Here is a 17,743-nt window from a genome sequence, read left to right on the forward strand (position 1 = left end):
TCCATATGTCTGTGTTTGTCCTTTTTTTTTTGACAAATAAAATTGTAATATATTTAAGTGTATAACGTGATGATTTATATATCCACTGTGAAATTATTTCTACCTTTGTGTTAATTAACACATGCATCACCTCACATATTTACCTTATTTTATTTATTTATTTATTTTCTTGGTGAGAACACTGAAGTTCGACTCTCTTAGCAAATTTCAATTATATTATACAATATTATCAACTATAGTCACCATATTATACGTTATATCCTCAGACCTTATTCATCTCTAACTGAAAATTTATACCCTTTTACCAGCCTCTCCGTATACCTATTTCTCCCACCCTCCATTCTCTTGCAACCATCATTCTATTCTCTGTTTCTATGAGTTTGGCTTTTTTAGAATTCACATATAAGTGGTATTCTACAGTATTTGTCTTTTTCTGTGTTATTTCACTTCATGTAATGCCCTCAAGATCCACCCATATTGTTGCAAATGGCAGGATTTCCTTCTTTCTCGTGGCTGGATAGTATTTCATTGTATATATATACCACATCTTCTTTAACCCTTTATCTGTTGACAGACACTTAGATTGTTTTCATATGTTGGCTATTGTGAATAATGCTGCAATGAACCTGAGAGTGCAGATATGTCTTCAAGATTCTGTTTTCATTTCCTTTGCATATATACCCAGAAGTGGGATTGTGGGATCATATAGTGGTTCTATTTTTAATTTTTTGAGGAACCTCCATACTGTTTTCCATGGTAGCTGCACTAATTTACATTCCCACCAGCAGCACACGAGAGTTCCCTTTTCTTCACATTCTTGCCAACGCTTGTTATATCTTGTTTTCTTGATAATAGGTATTCTAACAGGTGTGAGGTGATATCTCATTGTGGTTTTGATTAGAATTTCCTTAGATGAGTGATGTTGAACACCTTTTCATGTACCTGTTGGCCATCTGTATGTCTTCTTTGGAAAAATGTCTATTCAGGCCCTTTACCCATTTTTTTTTTTATTGATGTTTTAATGGTTTCTAACATTGTGAAATTTTGGGTTGTACATTTTTGTCTGTCCATCACCATATATATGACTCCCTTCACCCCTTGTGCCCACCCCCCACCCCCACTGCCCCTGGTAACCACAGTCCAGTTTTCTCTGTCCATGTGTTGGTTTATAGTCCACATATGAGTGAGATCATACAGTGTTTGTCTTTCTCTTTCTGGTTTATTTCACTTAACATAATACGCTCCAGGCCCATCCATGTTGTTGCAAATGGAACGAATTTGTCTTTTTTTATGGCTGAGTAGTATTCCATTGTATATATATACCACATTTTCTTAATCCAGTCGTCAGTCGAGGGACACTTAGGTTGCTTCCACTTCTTGGCTATGGTGAATAATGCTGCACTGAACATAGGGGTGCATAAGTCTCTTTGGATTGTTGATTTCAGTTTCGTTGGATAGATTCCCAGTAGTGGGATGGCTGGATCATAGGGCATCTCTATTTTTAATTCTTTGAGGAATCTCCATACCGTTTTCCATAGAGGCTGCACCAATTTGCATTCCCACCAGATGTGTATGAGGGTTCCTGTTTCTCCACATCCTCTCCAACATTTGTTGTTTTTTTGTCTTGCCTTTACCCATTTTTTAATTGGGTTATTTATTTATTTGCTATTGAGTTGTATGAGTTCCTTGTATATTTTGAATATAACTCATCAGACATATGGTTTGCAAATATTTTCTTCCATTCTGTACATTGTCTTTTCATTTTGCTGATGGTTTCCTTTGCTGTGCAGAACCTTTTTAGTTTGATGTAGTCCCACTTGTTTATTTTTGCTTTTGTTTCCTTTGCTTTTGGTGTCAAATCCAAAAAATCTTTGCCAAGACTGGTGTCAAAGAGTTTACTGCGTATGTTTTCTTCTAGGAGTTTTATTGTTTCTTTCTCAAGATTGCTTTGGCTCTTGTGGTTCCATACAAATTTTAGGATTGATTTTTCTATTTCTGTGAAAAATGGCCTTGGAGTTTGGATAGGGATTGCATCAAATCTGTAGATCACTTGGTCAGTATGGACATTTTAACAATATTAATCCTTTCAATCCATGAACATAGAATATCTTGACATTTATTTGTGTTTTCTTCAATTTCTTTCATTGATATTTTATAGTTTTAAGCATACAGAACTTTCACTTCCTTGGTTAAATTTATTCCCAAGTATTTTATTCCTTTTGGTGCTATTTTAAATGGGATTGTTTTCTTAATTTCTCTCTCTGATAGTTCATTGTTAGTGTATAGAAATGCAACTGATTTTTGTATATTGATTTTTTTATCCTGCAAATTTATTGAATTAGGTTTATTAGTACTAACAGTTTTTTTGGTGGACTCTTGAGGGTTTTCTGTATATAAGATCTTGCCATCTGGAAACAGACAATTTAATTTCTTCCTTTTTCATTTAGATGCCTTTTATTTCTTTTTCTTGTCTAGTTGCCCTGGCTAGGACTTCCAGTACTATATTGAATAAAAGTGGGGAGAGTGGGCACCCTTGTCTTGTTCCTGATCTTAGAGGAAAAGCTTTCAGATTTTTACCATTTAGTATGATGTTAGCTCTGTGCTTGTCATGTATGCCCTTTATTATGTTGAGATATATTCCTTCTATACCCACTTTGTTGAGAGTTCTTCTCATGAAAGGATGTTGAATTTTGTCAAATGCTTTTTTGGCATCTATTGAGATGATCGTATGATTTTTATCCTTCATTTTGTTAATGTGGTTATATTAGGAAAAACCTCAGTTCTTCTCCTGTGTTTCTCCTTTACTCTCACACTACTACCACACTCACAACACTTCTGACACCAGATATGTGGGTTTTCCCCACACCAAGCAATTCTGTGACACCAGCTGGGTGTCCTACAATTTAACTCAATTCTGACATTGTCTACCTGGAGACAGCATCAGATCCCATGGGTTAAGGGCTCAGATCCACAAGACTGCCCCCACTTCATATGCCAATCATAAGTAGTAGGTCCCCAGGTTACCCACAACTTCTGTCTGACTTGGCTACAAATCAGAGGTTCCCATGACCCCCCCCTTAAATTTGATTAATTGCTAGAGTGACACACAGAATTCAGGGAAACACTTACTTAACATTTACCAATTTATTAAAAGACATGATGGAGGACATAGGTGAACAGCCAGATGAAGAGTTACATAGGGAGAGATACATAGAGAGGGTCCCGAGCACAGGAGCTTCTGTCTCCGTGGAGTTGGGATGTGTCACCCTCCCAGTATGTGGATGTGTTCACCAACCTAGAAGCTCTCCAGAGAGAGGAGAGGGGCTGGAAATGGAGTTAATAATTGATAATGCTTACAATGAGGAAGCATCAATAAAAATCCCAATAATATGGGGTTTGGATATCTTCCAGTTTGGTGAATACATCCACATTCCAAGAGGGTAATGCACTCTAACTTCAAACTTTCATTGTGCTTCAATCAGAAGCACAGATGACAACTTGTGATTGGCATCTGAAGTGGAGTGGGGGCAATTTTGAACACTTATCCTGTGGGATTTGATGGTATCTCCAGGTAGATGGGGTCGGAGTTGAGTTAAATTGTAGGATACCCCACTGGTGTTGCAGAGAATTGCTTGGTGGGAGAAAGACCCCCACATGTCTGGTGTCAGAAGTGTTTTGAGGGGAGTAGTAGTGTGAGAGTAAAGGAGAAACACAGGAAGAGGACTGGACTTTTTCCTCCACAGTGGTGTATCACATTTGTTGATTTGCTTATGTTGAACCATCCTTGTATCCCAGAAACAAATCCCACTTGATCATGGTTTATGATCCTTTTAATGTACAGTTGAATGTAGTTTGCTTATATTTTGTTGAGAATTTTTACATCTATGTTCACCAGAGGTATTGGCCTGTAATTTTCTTTTCTTGTAGTGTCCTCGTCTGGCTTTGGTATCAGTAATGTTGACCTCATAAAACAAGTTTGAAAGTGTTCCCTTCTCTTCAATTTTTGGGGAGAGTTTGGGAAGGATTGGTATTAATTCTTTAAATCTTGAGTAGAATTCACCAGGGAAGCTATCTGGTCTTGGACTTTTCTTTGTTGAAAGGTTTTTGATTACTGATTCAATCTCTTTACTAATAATTGGTCTGTTCTGGTTTTCTGTTTCTTCATGATTCAGTCTTTGTAGGTCATATGTTTCTAGGAATTTATTCATTTCTTCTAGGTTATCTAATTTGTTGGTGTATAATTGTTCATAGAAGTTTCTTATGATCTTTACTATTTCTGTGTTATCAGTTGTAATATCTCCTCTTTCATTTCTGATTTTATTAATCTGAGTCTTCTCTCTCTTTTTCTCAGTCTAGCTAAACATTTGTCAGTTTTGTTTATCTTTTCATAAAACGAGCTCTTAGTTTCATTGATCTTTTCTATTGTCTTTTTAGTCTCTGTTTCATTTATTTCTGCTCTGATCTTTGTTATTTCCTTCCTTCTACTAACTTTGGGCTTAGTTTTTTTTTCCTAGTTCCTTGAGGTGTAAATTTAGGTTGTTTATTCAAGATCTTTCTTTTTTCCTTATGTAGGCATTTGTCACTATAAACTTCCCTCTTAGAACTGCTTTTGCTGCATCCAGTAAGTTTTGATATGTTATGTTTTCATTTTCATTTGTTTCAAGATATTTTTTTAAGTTCCCCTTTGAATTCCTCTTTGACGCATTGGTTGTTCAGGCGCATGTTGTTTAATTTCCACATTATTCTGATTTTTCTAGTTTTCTTCTTCTAATTGATTTCTAGTTTTATATCATTGTGGTCAAAAAAGATGCTTGGTATCATTTCAGTCTTCTTAAGTCTTTAGACTTGTTTTGTGGCCTGAGAAATGATCTATCCTGGAGAATGTTGCATGTGTGCTTGAGCAGAATGTGTATTCTGCTACTGTTGGATAGAATGTTCTGTATATGTCTGTCAGATCCATCTGTTCTAACATGTAGTTTAAGTCCAATGTTTCCTTTTGATATTCTGTCTGGATGATGTATCTATTGTTGAAAGTGGGATATTGAAATGTCCCCTATTATTATTGTATTACTGTCTATTTCTCCCTTCCAATCTGTTAATATTTGCTTTATATGTTTAGGTGCTCCTATGTTGGGTGTATAAATATTTACAATTGCTATATCCTCTTGATTAATTCACCCTCTTATCATTATATAATGACCTTCTTTGTCTCTTGTTTCAGTTTTGGGCTTAGAAAACATGCATTAAAATTTATTTTGTCTAGTATAGGCATACCTCAGAGATATTGTGGATTCAGTTCCAGACCACTAATAAAGCAGATATCGCAATAAAGCAGATATCGCAATAAAGTCACACGAATTTTTTGGTTTCCCAGTGCATGTAAAAGTTATGTTTAATTATACGTTAGTCTATTAAATGTGCAATAGCATTATGTCTAAAAAGACAATATACATACCTTAATTAAAAAACACTAAACATCATCTGAGCTTTTAGTGAGTCATAATCTTTTTTGATGGTGGAGGGTCTTGTAAAAAAATGCAGTATCTGTGAAGCACAATGAAGTGAAGTGCAATAAAACAAGGTATGGCTGTATAATTGTAGCTACCCCTGCCCTCTTTTGGTTTTCTTTTGCGTAGGATATCTTTTTCCATCCCTCCACTTTCAGTCTGTGTGTGTCCTTAAAGCTGAAGTGAGCCTCTTGGAGGCAGCATATACTTGGGTCTTGTTTTTTTATCCATTCAGCCACTGTACGTCTTTTGATAGTAGAGTTTAGTCCATTTACATTTAAAGTAATTATTGATAGGTATGGACATACTATTGCCATTTTGTTAATTGTTTTCTGGCTGTTTTGTAGTTTCTTTGTTCCTTTCTTGCTCTCTTCCTTTGTGATTTGATAATTTTCTCTAGTGATATATAGTCGTGTGCCACATAACGATGTTTCGGTTAATGATGGACTGCATATATGACAGTGGTCCCATAAGATGAGTACCATATAGCTTACATATGTAGTAGGCTATACCATCTAGGTTTGTGTAAGTACACTCTATGGTGTTTGTACAATGATGAAATCGCCTGATGACGCATTTCTCAGAATGTATCTCTGTTGTTAAGCAATGCATGACTATACTTTGATTTCTTTCTCTTTCTCTTTTGTGTATTTACTATAGATTTTTGTTTTGTGGTTACCATGAGGCTTTTATAAAACATCTTATAGTTATAACAGTCTATTTTAGGCTGATAACTTCAAATGTATACAAAAGCTCTACGTTTTTACACTTCTCCCCCCATTTTGTTTTTGATATCATAGTTCACATTCACATCTTTTTATATTGTGTATCCATCAACAAATTATTGTGGTTATAGTTATTTTTAATACTTTTGTCTTTTAACCTTTATATTAGAGTTATATCTGATTTCTCTACCACCACTACAATATTACAGTATTCTGAATTTAACTATATATTTACCTTGACCAGTGAGATTTACACTTTAATATGTTTTTGTGTTACTAATTAGCATCCTTTCATTTTAGCTTGAAGAACTCCCTTTAACGTTTCTTATAAGGTCGGTATAGTGATGATGATCTCCTTCAGTTTTTGTTTGTCCAGAAAACTCTTTATCTCTCCTTCATTTCTGAAGGACAACTTTGTGGGATAGAGTATTCTTGGTTGGCAGTTTTTTTTCTTTCAGCACTTTGAATATATCTTTCAATCCCTTCTGGCCTGCAAGGTTTCTGCTGACAGATCTGCTGATAGTCTTATAGGGGTTCCCACTATTCCTCTGTGTTAGATGACAAAAGGCAAGACAATTATTTCTAGAACGCTACAATAAAACTTGTTACCTAGGAAGGAATAGGAGGTGGTAGGAGTGTTCCTTTACTTTATTTAATTAGCATTGTTTAAAATAGGTTAACACCTAGGGAGATACAATGCCCCAAAGTGAGAATATAGAACAAATGTTTTTAGCTATTCATTATTCATACCAAATCATTCCTATTTCATAAAATATTTGAAGCATCCTATAATTAAAAAACATAAAAAATGATAGAAGATAAAAAAAATCACAATTATTCCAGAAATATAAAGATCAGTGTCAATGAGGATATATGGGGAGAGGATGGAGGATATAAAGTAGCAGTGGACTCTAGGTTGTGACTCATTTGTGTGTCATGAAATCAACTTAGGAGGTCGCTACTAGTATTTTTTTAAAAAAAGAAATGAGAATAGAATTGAAAACATTAGAGTGCTTTTCACTTAATAAGGATAAGTATTGTTTTGTGAAGTTGTTTCAGGTCTCTCTCTCTGTATATGTGTACATATACAGTCTCAATTAAGTCTCTATTATGTCTATTATATGTCTATATATATTATATTATATAAGTCTCTATTATTATGTCTATTATAATACAGTCTCTATTATGTCTCAATAGAAAATATAATTTATACTCTGGTTCATAATCAAAATAGTTCAAGTCATTGTCTTTACAAGTGGAGGACTGCAGAGAGGACTAATCATAGGACAGCTTCAGGGGGCTAAGAGCAAGGTAATGAGGCTTTCAGGTTAGGAATTTCAGGGATTGGATTTAAAGGGATAGAATGTCAAAAGTGCAAGGTACCTGCTAAGGAAGGAGAGTGGGGTGCATAATAAAAATTTCCATTATTTCACAATTTTGCTTAGGGCTAAATTTGTCTAAAGCTGTTATAGATTCAATCTAGTCATTGTCCTGTGTATCACCTAAGCAGCCCTTACATAGCAGGTTACTCTAAAAGGAAGGAACCGTTTCTGCTAAAGAGCTCTTAGTTTGTGTACAAGGAAAAATAAGGTATTACTTCTAAAATATTGAGTTACAGCCCAGGTGATGTGAGTTCTGGGTAGAAACAAGCCTATGGGGGTTTGCCATAGTGATTCTAGAATTTGTCTTCATGTTAGAATCACCTGGGTATCTTTGAAAAATTCTAAATATCAGTCCACTCCCCAAAATAATTAAATCACAATTTGGGGGGATGGGACACAGTTTTCAGTATTTTTTCAAAGCTCCCAGGTGATTCCAATGTGCAGACAAGTTTGGGATCTAGTCTGTCTCAGAATCATTCCTAGTCTACAGAGTCCCAGGAGCACAAAAATAATTTTAGGGTTGTCCTTGAAATTTAGGTGTACCCTGGATTACTTGAAGCAAAGTATGCAATTTTCAAGAGATCTTCTCTTTCAAATTTAATTCAAGCTTATTGTATTCATCTCATTGTTGTATTGTTTATGAGATGTTTGTATTACAAAAGTTCTTGACAGTCCAATAGAAGAGGGAAAAGATACAGAAAGAAAAGTAAGTAATAAGAGATCAGGATAATTATTAAAAAGCAGTTCAGCATCTAGTGCCGACTTTAGTCTTGAAGTACCATTTCTTATTAAAAGGAACCATTTCTTTGGAGAAATGGCTGATTGCAGGTCTAGGAAAGGAAGTGTACAGGTGAGCCTGAAGCATCTTGTCTTCCAGAAATAAGGAAACAAACCAAGACTGCTACCAGGGATGTACCGAAACGACTCAAGAGCCTACTTGAAGAGACTCACACCTCTTCCCACCACACATGAGAAAATTAGAGCATCAATTAGAATGATAGTTGCAGGGAATTAAAATGAATTTAATGTATTTAAATCCATGTGTTCAAAATGGAATAAAAACTATTTTGTCACTGTTGGAGGTTACAAGCGAGCCAAGTCATTGTTATGAAAAGTGATAGATAAAGGAAAAGAATAAAGCAATTACCTTGCCTTTCTATATGAACTGTACTACTGGGTAACCAAATAGTACATGAGAGAAAGTTTCTCTTTATAGAAATATTCTAGCCAATGAGTGAAAAAGGGATGATAGATTTAGAATATAACCATTTTGCAGTCCCTGATGATTTGCTGGATCTAGTTATTATGTATAAGTAGCTGCTGATATCACAAATAGAGAGGCACTTGGACATTATTTGCCTCCTGCTGGGAAAACAGCACCACCTTGGTTTTGTCAAAAAAAAAGTTTTTTTGAATGTTAATCTGACCAAGTCTTTAGAATCCTACAACCATGGTAAAGTTAGCAAAATCCAGACTGTAGAAAATCTGTAGGACAAATGACCTGGCAATAATGATAGTGATAATGATAATGATAATAATAATAAAAGATATGGAAGGAGAACATAGAGATGAAAAGAGATCTAAAAGACATACCAACCAAGTGTAATATGGGGATATTATTGAATCCTGATGCAAAGTGTTAAAAAATTTTGACATTTATGAGACAATTGGAAATTTGAACACTGATTGTATGTTGGATGATATTAAGAAATTATTGTTAATTTTTTAGGTGTCATAATGGTGTTTTAAATATTGTTTTTAAAAGAAAAAAACAACTTGTAGAAATGTATATTAATATCTTTAACATGAAATAATATGATACTGGAATTTGCTTCAAAATAGTAAGGGATGGGAGCAAGGATAGGGATATAGACAAAATAAGATTGTCCATTATTGATGCTGGGTGATGGGTACATGGGGAGATCATCACATTATTCTGTCTACTTTTGCATATGTTTGAAAATTTCTGTAAATAAAAGATGAAAAGAAGAGCAAGAAAAAGAACAATTCAGGAATTATTCTAATTTTCTGTGCAATTTAGATATGAAACATCAGTATTCCTATATGGAGAAGAAAAATCCTCTGAGTTTTCAGGAGAAAAACAAGTCAAGAGAAAGAAAAGTTTACAAGCACAATTGCATACTAAAAGGACTGAGGTAAATAAAGATATAGAAATATTTCTTTTACTTTCAAGTGTTATTCTTAGCCCTCAAACATTCCATTACATTTTAGTCCAAGTGTTGAAATGTCACAATCTTAAATATTTCTTCTTCCTCCTCTTCCTCCTGCTCTTCCTCCTCTCTCTCCTCCTCTTCCTCCTTCTCCTTTTTTTAAATTAAAAAAAGTATTCAAAAAAATTGATCAAGGAACCCTTTCAGAAGAATGTGAATTTTTCCCCCTTCTTTCTCCATTAGACCAGTATTTTTATAACAATGCTCTCTGTTAACATTGCAGCTGTTTTAGCAGTGATCCTAGGCATTCTTTGGCTTGTGGCAGCATAACTTCAATCTTGGCCTCTGTCTTGCTCTTCATATGGCCTTCTCCCCTGTGTCTATATCTCAAGTCTCCCTCTTCTTTTTCTCTTATAAGCGCATCATTGTATATCTCATCTTGAGATCCTTAACTTGGTTTATCATATACAAATATACAAAGAGAGAAGACTCTCAAGCCATACATAAAGCCATAATATATATATTACATACAAAGACCTTTTCTCCAAATAAGGTCACATTCACAGGTTGGAGGGATTAGGATATGGACATATCTTTTTGTGGGGCCACCATTCAACCTACTATATTCACTATAGATATACTTAGTTATATATTTCTTTTTATTTCTCTGTCTTGATATTTGTTTTGCTTCCTGAATCTGAGAATACATGCCTTTCTTCAATTCTGGAAAATTCGAATCCATTATCTTTTAGAATATTTCCTCTCTCTCAATCTCCTTATTCTGTCTTTTTGGATCTTCTGTTTGATGTATATTAGACCTTATTCTGTTCTTTCTGATCTTTAACCTTGCTTCATATTTTGCATCTATTTCTCTCTATTTTGTTCTGGATAATTTCTTCCATCTACTTTCTAGTTTACTTTTTCTTTCTCCAGCTGAATCTAATCTGCAGTTTAACCTGTCCACTGAGATTTTAATTTCAGTGCTTATATTTTTTACCTCTAGAAGTTTTATTTTAAGTTTCTTCTTAAAATTTGCCTTATGTCTTGTTCTTTGCTCATGTTCCATGGTTGTTTTAAGATTGATATCTGATAAATCTAATATATAAAGTTTCTGGGGGATCTAAATCTCTGTTTGTTGTTTTGTCTGATTCTCACTCACATTAACTTATGTCCTTGGGTACTTATACTTATTGTTCATTCTTTCCTATATAGTTGATCTAAATCTGTAGGAGTCTCATGATAAGTCTGGATTTAGAGTGTCCTTCTCCAAGAGAATTTGAATTTGCCTCTGATTTTAAACTCATGTGTGGGTAGAGCTATGGCTATAGCTAGTCAAGAGGAATACTCTTTCTTTTCTCTCTCTCCTTTTTTTGTTCCAATCTGGAGCTGAGACAAAGACAGATTTTACTCTGCATACTCCTTCTGTTGAGGGATAAGTTTTTTTCTAGTCCACCGTTGCTGAGAACATTGCCTGTTGAAGATTTTGGCTCTGTGTGGGATCTCAGTACCAATTCTTGTCAATCTTGTATGGCTTGAGAGTCTTCTCTCCATATCCTGTGTGATCTTTAAAAGTCAAGGCTCTGGGTTCCATGTAAAATTTAAGACACCTATAATTAGTCATTTTCTTAAGTGATGCTTTTCTATCTACCTGGCTGCTTGCTACTTTTAAATCATGTTTGTACATGCAATGTTAATTTTTTGTCAATGCTTATGATAATTTTCTCAATTATAAGGATAATTTAAAGCAAAATTACCTGTATTATTTGAATAACTGTGTTCGTTCTCCACATTATTTTGCTTATATGGTCAAAGCCTGTATATGTAGCCTAGAGTCTGGTGGTTTTGTTTTCACTATACCATAGATTGGCCCTGCTTTGTAAAATCCATTACTATAAATTGACACAATATTAATTAGGAGATGATTAGTTAATACAGATAAACTATATTACAGATACAGATAAAATTACAGATAAACTGTAATTTAATTACAAAAAGCAATTTTACATCAGAAGCATAGCTAAGTGAGGAGCCTAGGTATGATTAATTATCTTTTAAGAGGTTTATTGTCTAAGAATGCTGGTTTACCAGTGTGATCTCAGGAACCAATTTTCTTGCATTTGGCTCTAGATTGCCTCTTCCTCTGTGAAGCTGTCAAAGGAGAAGATGACTAGGAAAGAAAACTCTTTATGCAAGTTGCCAAATCAGTACCGCATTCACAAGACTTTATTGCCTCTTTGTACATCTTCCTCAATTATTCGGTATTTAAATCATTCTATTCTATCCCTTAATGTTGTATTCAGATTTGAGGTTTTTCTTTCCAGAATCATCTATCCCTTCCACATAAAGTGTGCCAAATAGTTTGTGCGTAGAAGAAACTACGTTCTTAGTAAGGGTGGTGTACCACTAAGAGTTGAATTGAAAGACTTAGAATTGACTCCTGATTGACCTCACATGCTAGCTTAGGCTCTTGTACAATTCAGTTTATATTTATGGGCTTCAGTTTCCACATCTGTATAAAAATCTTGTACTAGATGGACTCTAGTTGGAAGATTTCTTCTAACATTAACATTCTGTGATTTCATTTATTTACGTGTGATGAGATTAGATGAATCATCTTTTCAAGATGTTTTTAACAGGTTATGGGATCCGGGATTCTTTGGCTGTTTAAAGATATTGTTTGCTTTATTATAATAACTTTCTATAAAATTTGCTGTGACTTGAATTAAGAGTAGGAAAAATTGGACCACAGCCAAAGGATAGTGGGTCACGGGCAGTACTTCCTGATGAGGGTAAATTCCGCTCCATAGAGAAATATCTAAAAGAAACAAGGTAGGAATTCTGGGGTGAAGAATATGTAATTCACTATCACTTGGACAGTTCTTTCAGAAAGGTTCGTATGGAGTAAGAGGCTGAAGAGTCTCAGGCTATTGATAGGTTTGCTAATATTTTGGTGGCAAAATGGCATCAACATTTTGTGTATTTTTTTGCTGCTTTCTAATGTGGCTGTTTCTTTGACAGGGAAAAGGAAATGCTTTCTAACCTCTACGAGACTTTATATGATGAAGTGCCTCAAGGACACTTACACTCACAAGAATTAAGTGGTAATAATAGGTTCTGGAATTTCTCGAATAAATTTCCTGATTGTGTGGTTTTTAGGAATTGTTTCAGTAGTTAGTGTTTCTTTCTTTACCCCTGATGGCTTATGACATCAGCTAATACATGATATGGCAAATGCTGTAATCTGTGAGCAAGGAAGTAGATATTTCATTCATAAATATCTTTGGTTATGTTGGTAAGATAGGCAAAATATAACATACATGCTTATTCTAGTTCAAAATTTTTTTGGAAAAAAGTCTGGATATTACATACGATGAATTAATTAGTAAGCACTGGAGTCACTGATTTTACTGGACTTTAGTCCTTGGTACCTTAATATTAAGGCGCAGAGTATCCCTCATTTTTTTTGGCACTGAGCTCTCCATATCTTGGGCCTCTCTTTTATATTTATGGAGTCATTTGGCATATTTTTCCTCTCTACCTTGACTCTGGGCTTCATATTAGACATTTTTTTCCAGTTTTATTGAGATATAATTGACATACAACACTGTATAAGTTTAAGGTATACGGCATATTGTCTTGACTTACATATATTGTGAAATGACTACCACAATAATTTTAGTTAACATCCATCATCTCATATAGATAAAGAAAAGAAAAAAACTTTTTTCCTTGTGATGAGAACTCTTAGGGTCTACCCTCTTAGCAACTTTCAAATATACCGTACAGCAATGTTAACTATAGTCATCATGTTGGCCATTACATCCTTAGTACTTATTTATCTTATAACTGGAAGTTTGTACATTTTGACCACCTTCATCAAATTCACCCACTCCTCACCTCATCTTTCTGGTAGCCACAAATATGGTCACTTTTTCTATGAGTGAGTTTGTTTGTTTTTTTTGATTCTACATGTAAGTGAGATCATACTGTATTTATCTATCTCTGTCTGACTTATTTCACTTAGCATTATGCCCTCAGGGTCCATCCATGTTATCACAAATGGCAGAATTTCCTTCTTCTATATGGCTGAATAATATTCCATTATATATATATTTCTTTATGTGTTCATCCATAGATGGACACTTAGGTTGTTTCCATGTCTTGGCTATTGTGAATGATGCTGCTATGAACATGGAGTGCAGATATCTTTTTGACATAGTGTTTAAGTTTCCTTCAGATGTATACCCAGGAGTGGAATTGCTGGATCATATAGTAGTTCTATTTTTAATTTTTTGAGGAACCTTCATACTGTTTTCCACAGTGGCTGCACTAATTCACATTCCCACCGACAGTGCACAAGTGTTCCTTTTCTCTACATCCTCGCCATCACTTGTTATTTCCTGTGTTTTTGATAATAGCCATTCTAACAGGTGTGAGGTGATACCTCATTGTGGTTTTGATTTGCAACTCCCTGATGATGAGTGATGGTGAGCCCCTTTTCATGTACCTGTTGCCCATTCATTTATCTTTGGAAAAATGTCTATTTGGGTCCTTTGCACATTTTTTAATGGGATTATTTTTTTTTTGCTATTGATTTTGTTGTATGAGTTCTTTATATGTTTTGGATATTAACCTATTATCAGGTATGTGTTTTGCAAATATTTTTTCCCTTTCTGTGGGTTGTCTTTTCATTTCATTGATTGTTTCTTTTGCTGTGTAGAAGCTTTTCAGTTTGACGTAGTCCTACTTGTTTATTTTTTATTTCGTTGCTTGTGATTTAGGTGTCATATCCAAAAATTCATTGCCAAGACCCATGTCAAGGAGCTTTTTTCCTGTGTTTTCTTCTAGGAGTTTTATGGTTTCTAGTCTTACATCTAAGTCTTGAATCCACTTCAAGTTAATTTTTGTGAGTGATGTAAGATAAGGGTCTAGTTTCATACTTTTACATGTGAATATCCAATTTTTCCAGCACCATTTGTTGAAGAGATTGTCTTTTATCCATGAGTATTCTAGGCTCCTTTATCAAATATTAGTTGGCCGTATATATATGGGTTTATTTCCGGGATGTCTATTCTGTTCCTTTGGTCTATGTATCTGTTTTTATGCTGTTACCATACTGTTTTGATTAATATAGCTTTATAATATAGTTTGAAATTGGAAAGTGTGCTATCTCCTACTTTGTTCTTTCTCAGGATTGCTTTGACTATTCAGGATCTTTTCTGTTTCCATACAAGTTTTAGGATTGTTTTTTCTACTTCTGTAAAAAATGCCATTGGAATCTTGATAGGGATTGCATTGAATCTGTGGATCTACCCAAAGATGGCTTTGGGTAGTATGGACATTTTAACAATATTAATTCTTCTAATCCATGAACACGGGATACCTTTCTATTTGTTTGTGTCGTCTTCGATTATTTTCATCAATGTTTTGTAGTTTTCAGTGTAGAGATCTTTTACCTCCTTGGTTAAATTTATTCATAAGTGTTTTATTATTTTGATGCTATTGTAAATGAGATCGTTTTCTTTATATTTTTTCAGATAATTTGTCCTATTTTATAGAAATGCTATTTATTTTTGTATGTTAATTTTGTATCCTGATACTTTGCTGAATTCATTGGTTAGATCTAACAGTTTTTGGTGGAGTCCATAGGATTTTCTATATATAAAATCATGTCACCTGCAAATAGAGACAATTTTAATTCTTCTTTTCCAATTCTGATGCCTTTCTGAAGGACAGCTTTGCTGAGTATAGAATTCTTGCTTGGCAGTTTTTTCTTTCAAAATTTTGAATATATCATCCCATTCTCTCCTGATCTGAAAAGTTTCTGTTGAGAAATCTGCCTGTGGCCTTATGGGGATTCCCTTGTATGCAATTTGTCTCCTTTCTCTTGCTGCTTTCAAAATTTTTTCTTTGTGTTTGACTTTTGAAAATTTAAATATAAAGTGTCTTGGTGTAGCCCTATTAGAGTTCAATTTATTTGGGGTCCTTTGGGCCTCATGGATCTTAATGTCCATTTCTATCCCCAGGTTTGAGAAGTTTTCAGCCATTATTTCTTTAAATATACTTTCTATCCCTTTCTCTTTCTCTTCTGAAATTCCCATAAAGCAGATGTTGTTTCCTTTTATTGTGTCCTATAAGTCCCTTTCTTCACTCTTTTTAATTCTGTTTTCTTTTTGATCCTCTGACTGGATAATTTCAAATATCCTTTCTTCTAGGTCATTGATTCTTTCTTCTGCATAGTTGAGTCTGCTTTTGAAGGTCTCTATTGAATTCTTTAGTTCAGTCATATTTTTCAGTTCTAGGATTTCTGTATTTTTTTTATGGTTTCTATTTCTTTGTTGAACTTCTTGTCTCATCCATGCATTGTTTTCCTAATTTCTTTTAGTTGTCTGTCTGTGTGTTCTTGTAGTTCACTAAACTTCTTTAAGAAAATTATTCTGAATTTTTTGTCTGATAGTTCATAAATCTCCAATTTTTTTTTTTTTTTTGGTGAGGAAGATTGGCCCTGAGCTAATGTCTGTTGCCAATCTTCCTCTTTTTGCTTGAGGAAGATTTTCCCTGAGCTAACATCTGTGCCAATTTTCCTCCATTTTTATATGGGAAGCTGCTAACAGCATGGCTTGATGAGCTGTGTGTGGTTCCATGCCCAGGATCCGAACCTGCAAACCCCGGGCTGCTGAAGCAGACTGTGCAAACTTAACCACTACACCACCAGGCCGGCCCCTAGACTCCATTTCTTTAGGGTCAGTTGTTGGAACTTTATTAGTTTCTTTTGGTGGTATCATGTTTACCTGATTTTTCATGATCTTTGATTCCTTACATTGGTGTCTGTGCATTTGAGTAAGTGGTCTCTTCTTCCAGACTTTACAGGTTTGCTTTGGCAGAGACAATTCTTTGTCAGTCAGCTCAGTTTTCATTTCTGGATGTGTCAACTGGTAACGTTCTTGGGAAAGTAGGGCTTTCTATCAGGGTCTATTTTGGGACAAGGTCACTGCCCATGCTCTGAGATTGGGGGAGGGTGTCACTGGCTGAGAACAGTTGGATAGGACTGCTGGCTTAGTTCCCTGTTTAAGTGAGGCTGTAGGATGGGTTCTGCAGTTGCCTGGGTTCTCTGGTCAGGCTTCCTAGATAGTTGGGACTGGGTATATTCAGCAGTAGGCAAGGCCATGTATTAGTTTCCCTGCCTTGGTGGGGTAGCAGAATGGGCCCCAAGGGCTGCACTGCTTCTTATTGGGGATCCAAATCAGGCTGGACTGTGGACTGAGTTTCCTGGCCAGATGGGGCCACTGATTTTGCTCTGCAGGTGGGAAAGCCCTGGCATGTGCTCTCTGTTCCAGTTCCACTGTAAGGAGGGCTGTAGGATGGTCTGTGCAGCTTCCTGTTTGCTCTGGTTAGGTTCCTTGGTCCAGTGGGCTGAAGGCTGTATTCAGCAGTTGTGGGACTATGAATTAGTTTCCTTGCCTGGGCAGGGTCCCATACAGGTCCCAAGATTGATAAGGCTCTCATTTGGGGATCAAATTAGGCAGAATTATGCACTAATTTCCCTGGCCTGATGGTCCACTGTCCCCTAGCTTTGCAGTGGGTAGGGCTATGAATTAGTGGAGCAGGAGAACTGGCTCCAAGGCCAGAAAAGTTCTTTGTTTGTGGTCTTGACTCAAATCAATCTGCACTTCAAGTTTCCTGGCCAAGCAGGGCCCCTGACTTTGCTCTGTGGATGATCAGCTTTGCCTGCTGGATTCTGCTCGAGCATTGCTGGGCTACACAGCTTCCCAGGTGTTCCATCCAGGCTTGCTGGTCAGGTAGAGCTGGGAGCTACACTCAGCAGTGGGTGGGGCTATGAATTAGCTCCCCTTCCTGAAAGAAGCATGAGAGCTGGTTCCAAGCAGCCTCCCAGGTGTTCCGGTCGGGTTTTCTGGATGGGCTGGGCCACATATCAGGCATCATTAGTGTCCAAGAGG

The 17,743-nt window shown here is 35.6% G+C and overlaps 1 protein-coding gene across 1 annotated transcript in view; it reads left to right on the forward strand.

Moving 5' to 3' along the window:
• Positions 1 to 17,743, forward strand: part of EFCAB13 (EF-hand calcium binding domain 13) — a 331,371-nt gene that overhangs the window by 7,053 nt on the left and 306,575 nt on the right. Inside the window, 3 exon segments of the mRNA XM_058561286.1 lie at positions 9,656 to 9,770; positions 11,913 to 12,043; positions 12,804 to 12,886. Of these exon segments, the coding sequence (XP_058417269.1) occupies positions 9,656 to 9,770; positions 11,913 to 12,043; positions 12,804 to 12,886 (329 nt within the window).

This window comes from Diceros bicornis, chromosome 18 (assembly GCF_020826845.1).
Source record: "Diceros bicornis minor isolate mBicDic1 chromosome 18, mDicBic1.mat.cur, whole genome shotgun sequence".
Taxonomy (NCBI): domain Eukaryota; kingdom Metazoa; phylum Chordata; class Mammalia; order Perissodactyla; family Rhinocerotidae; genus Diceros; species Diceros bicornis.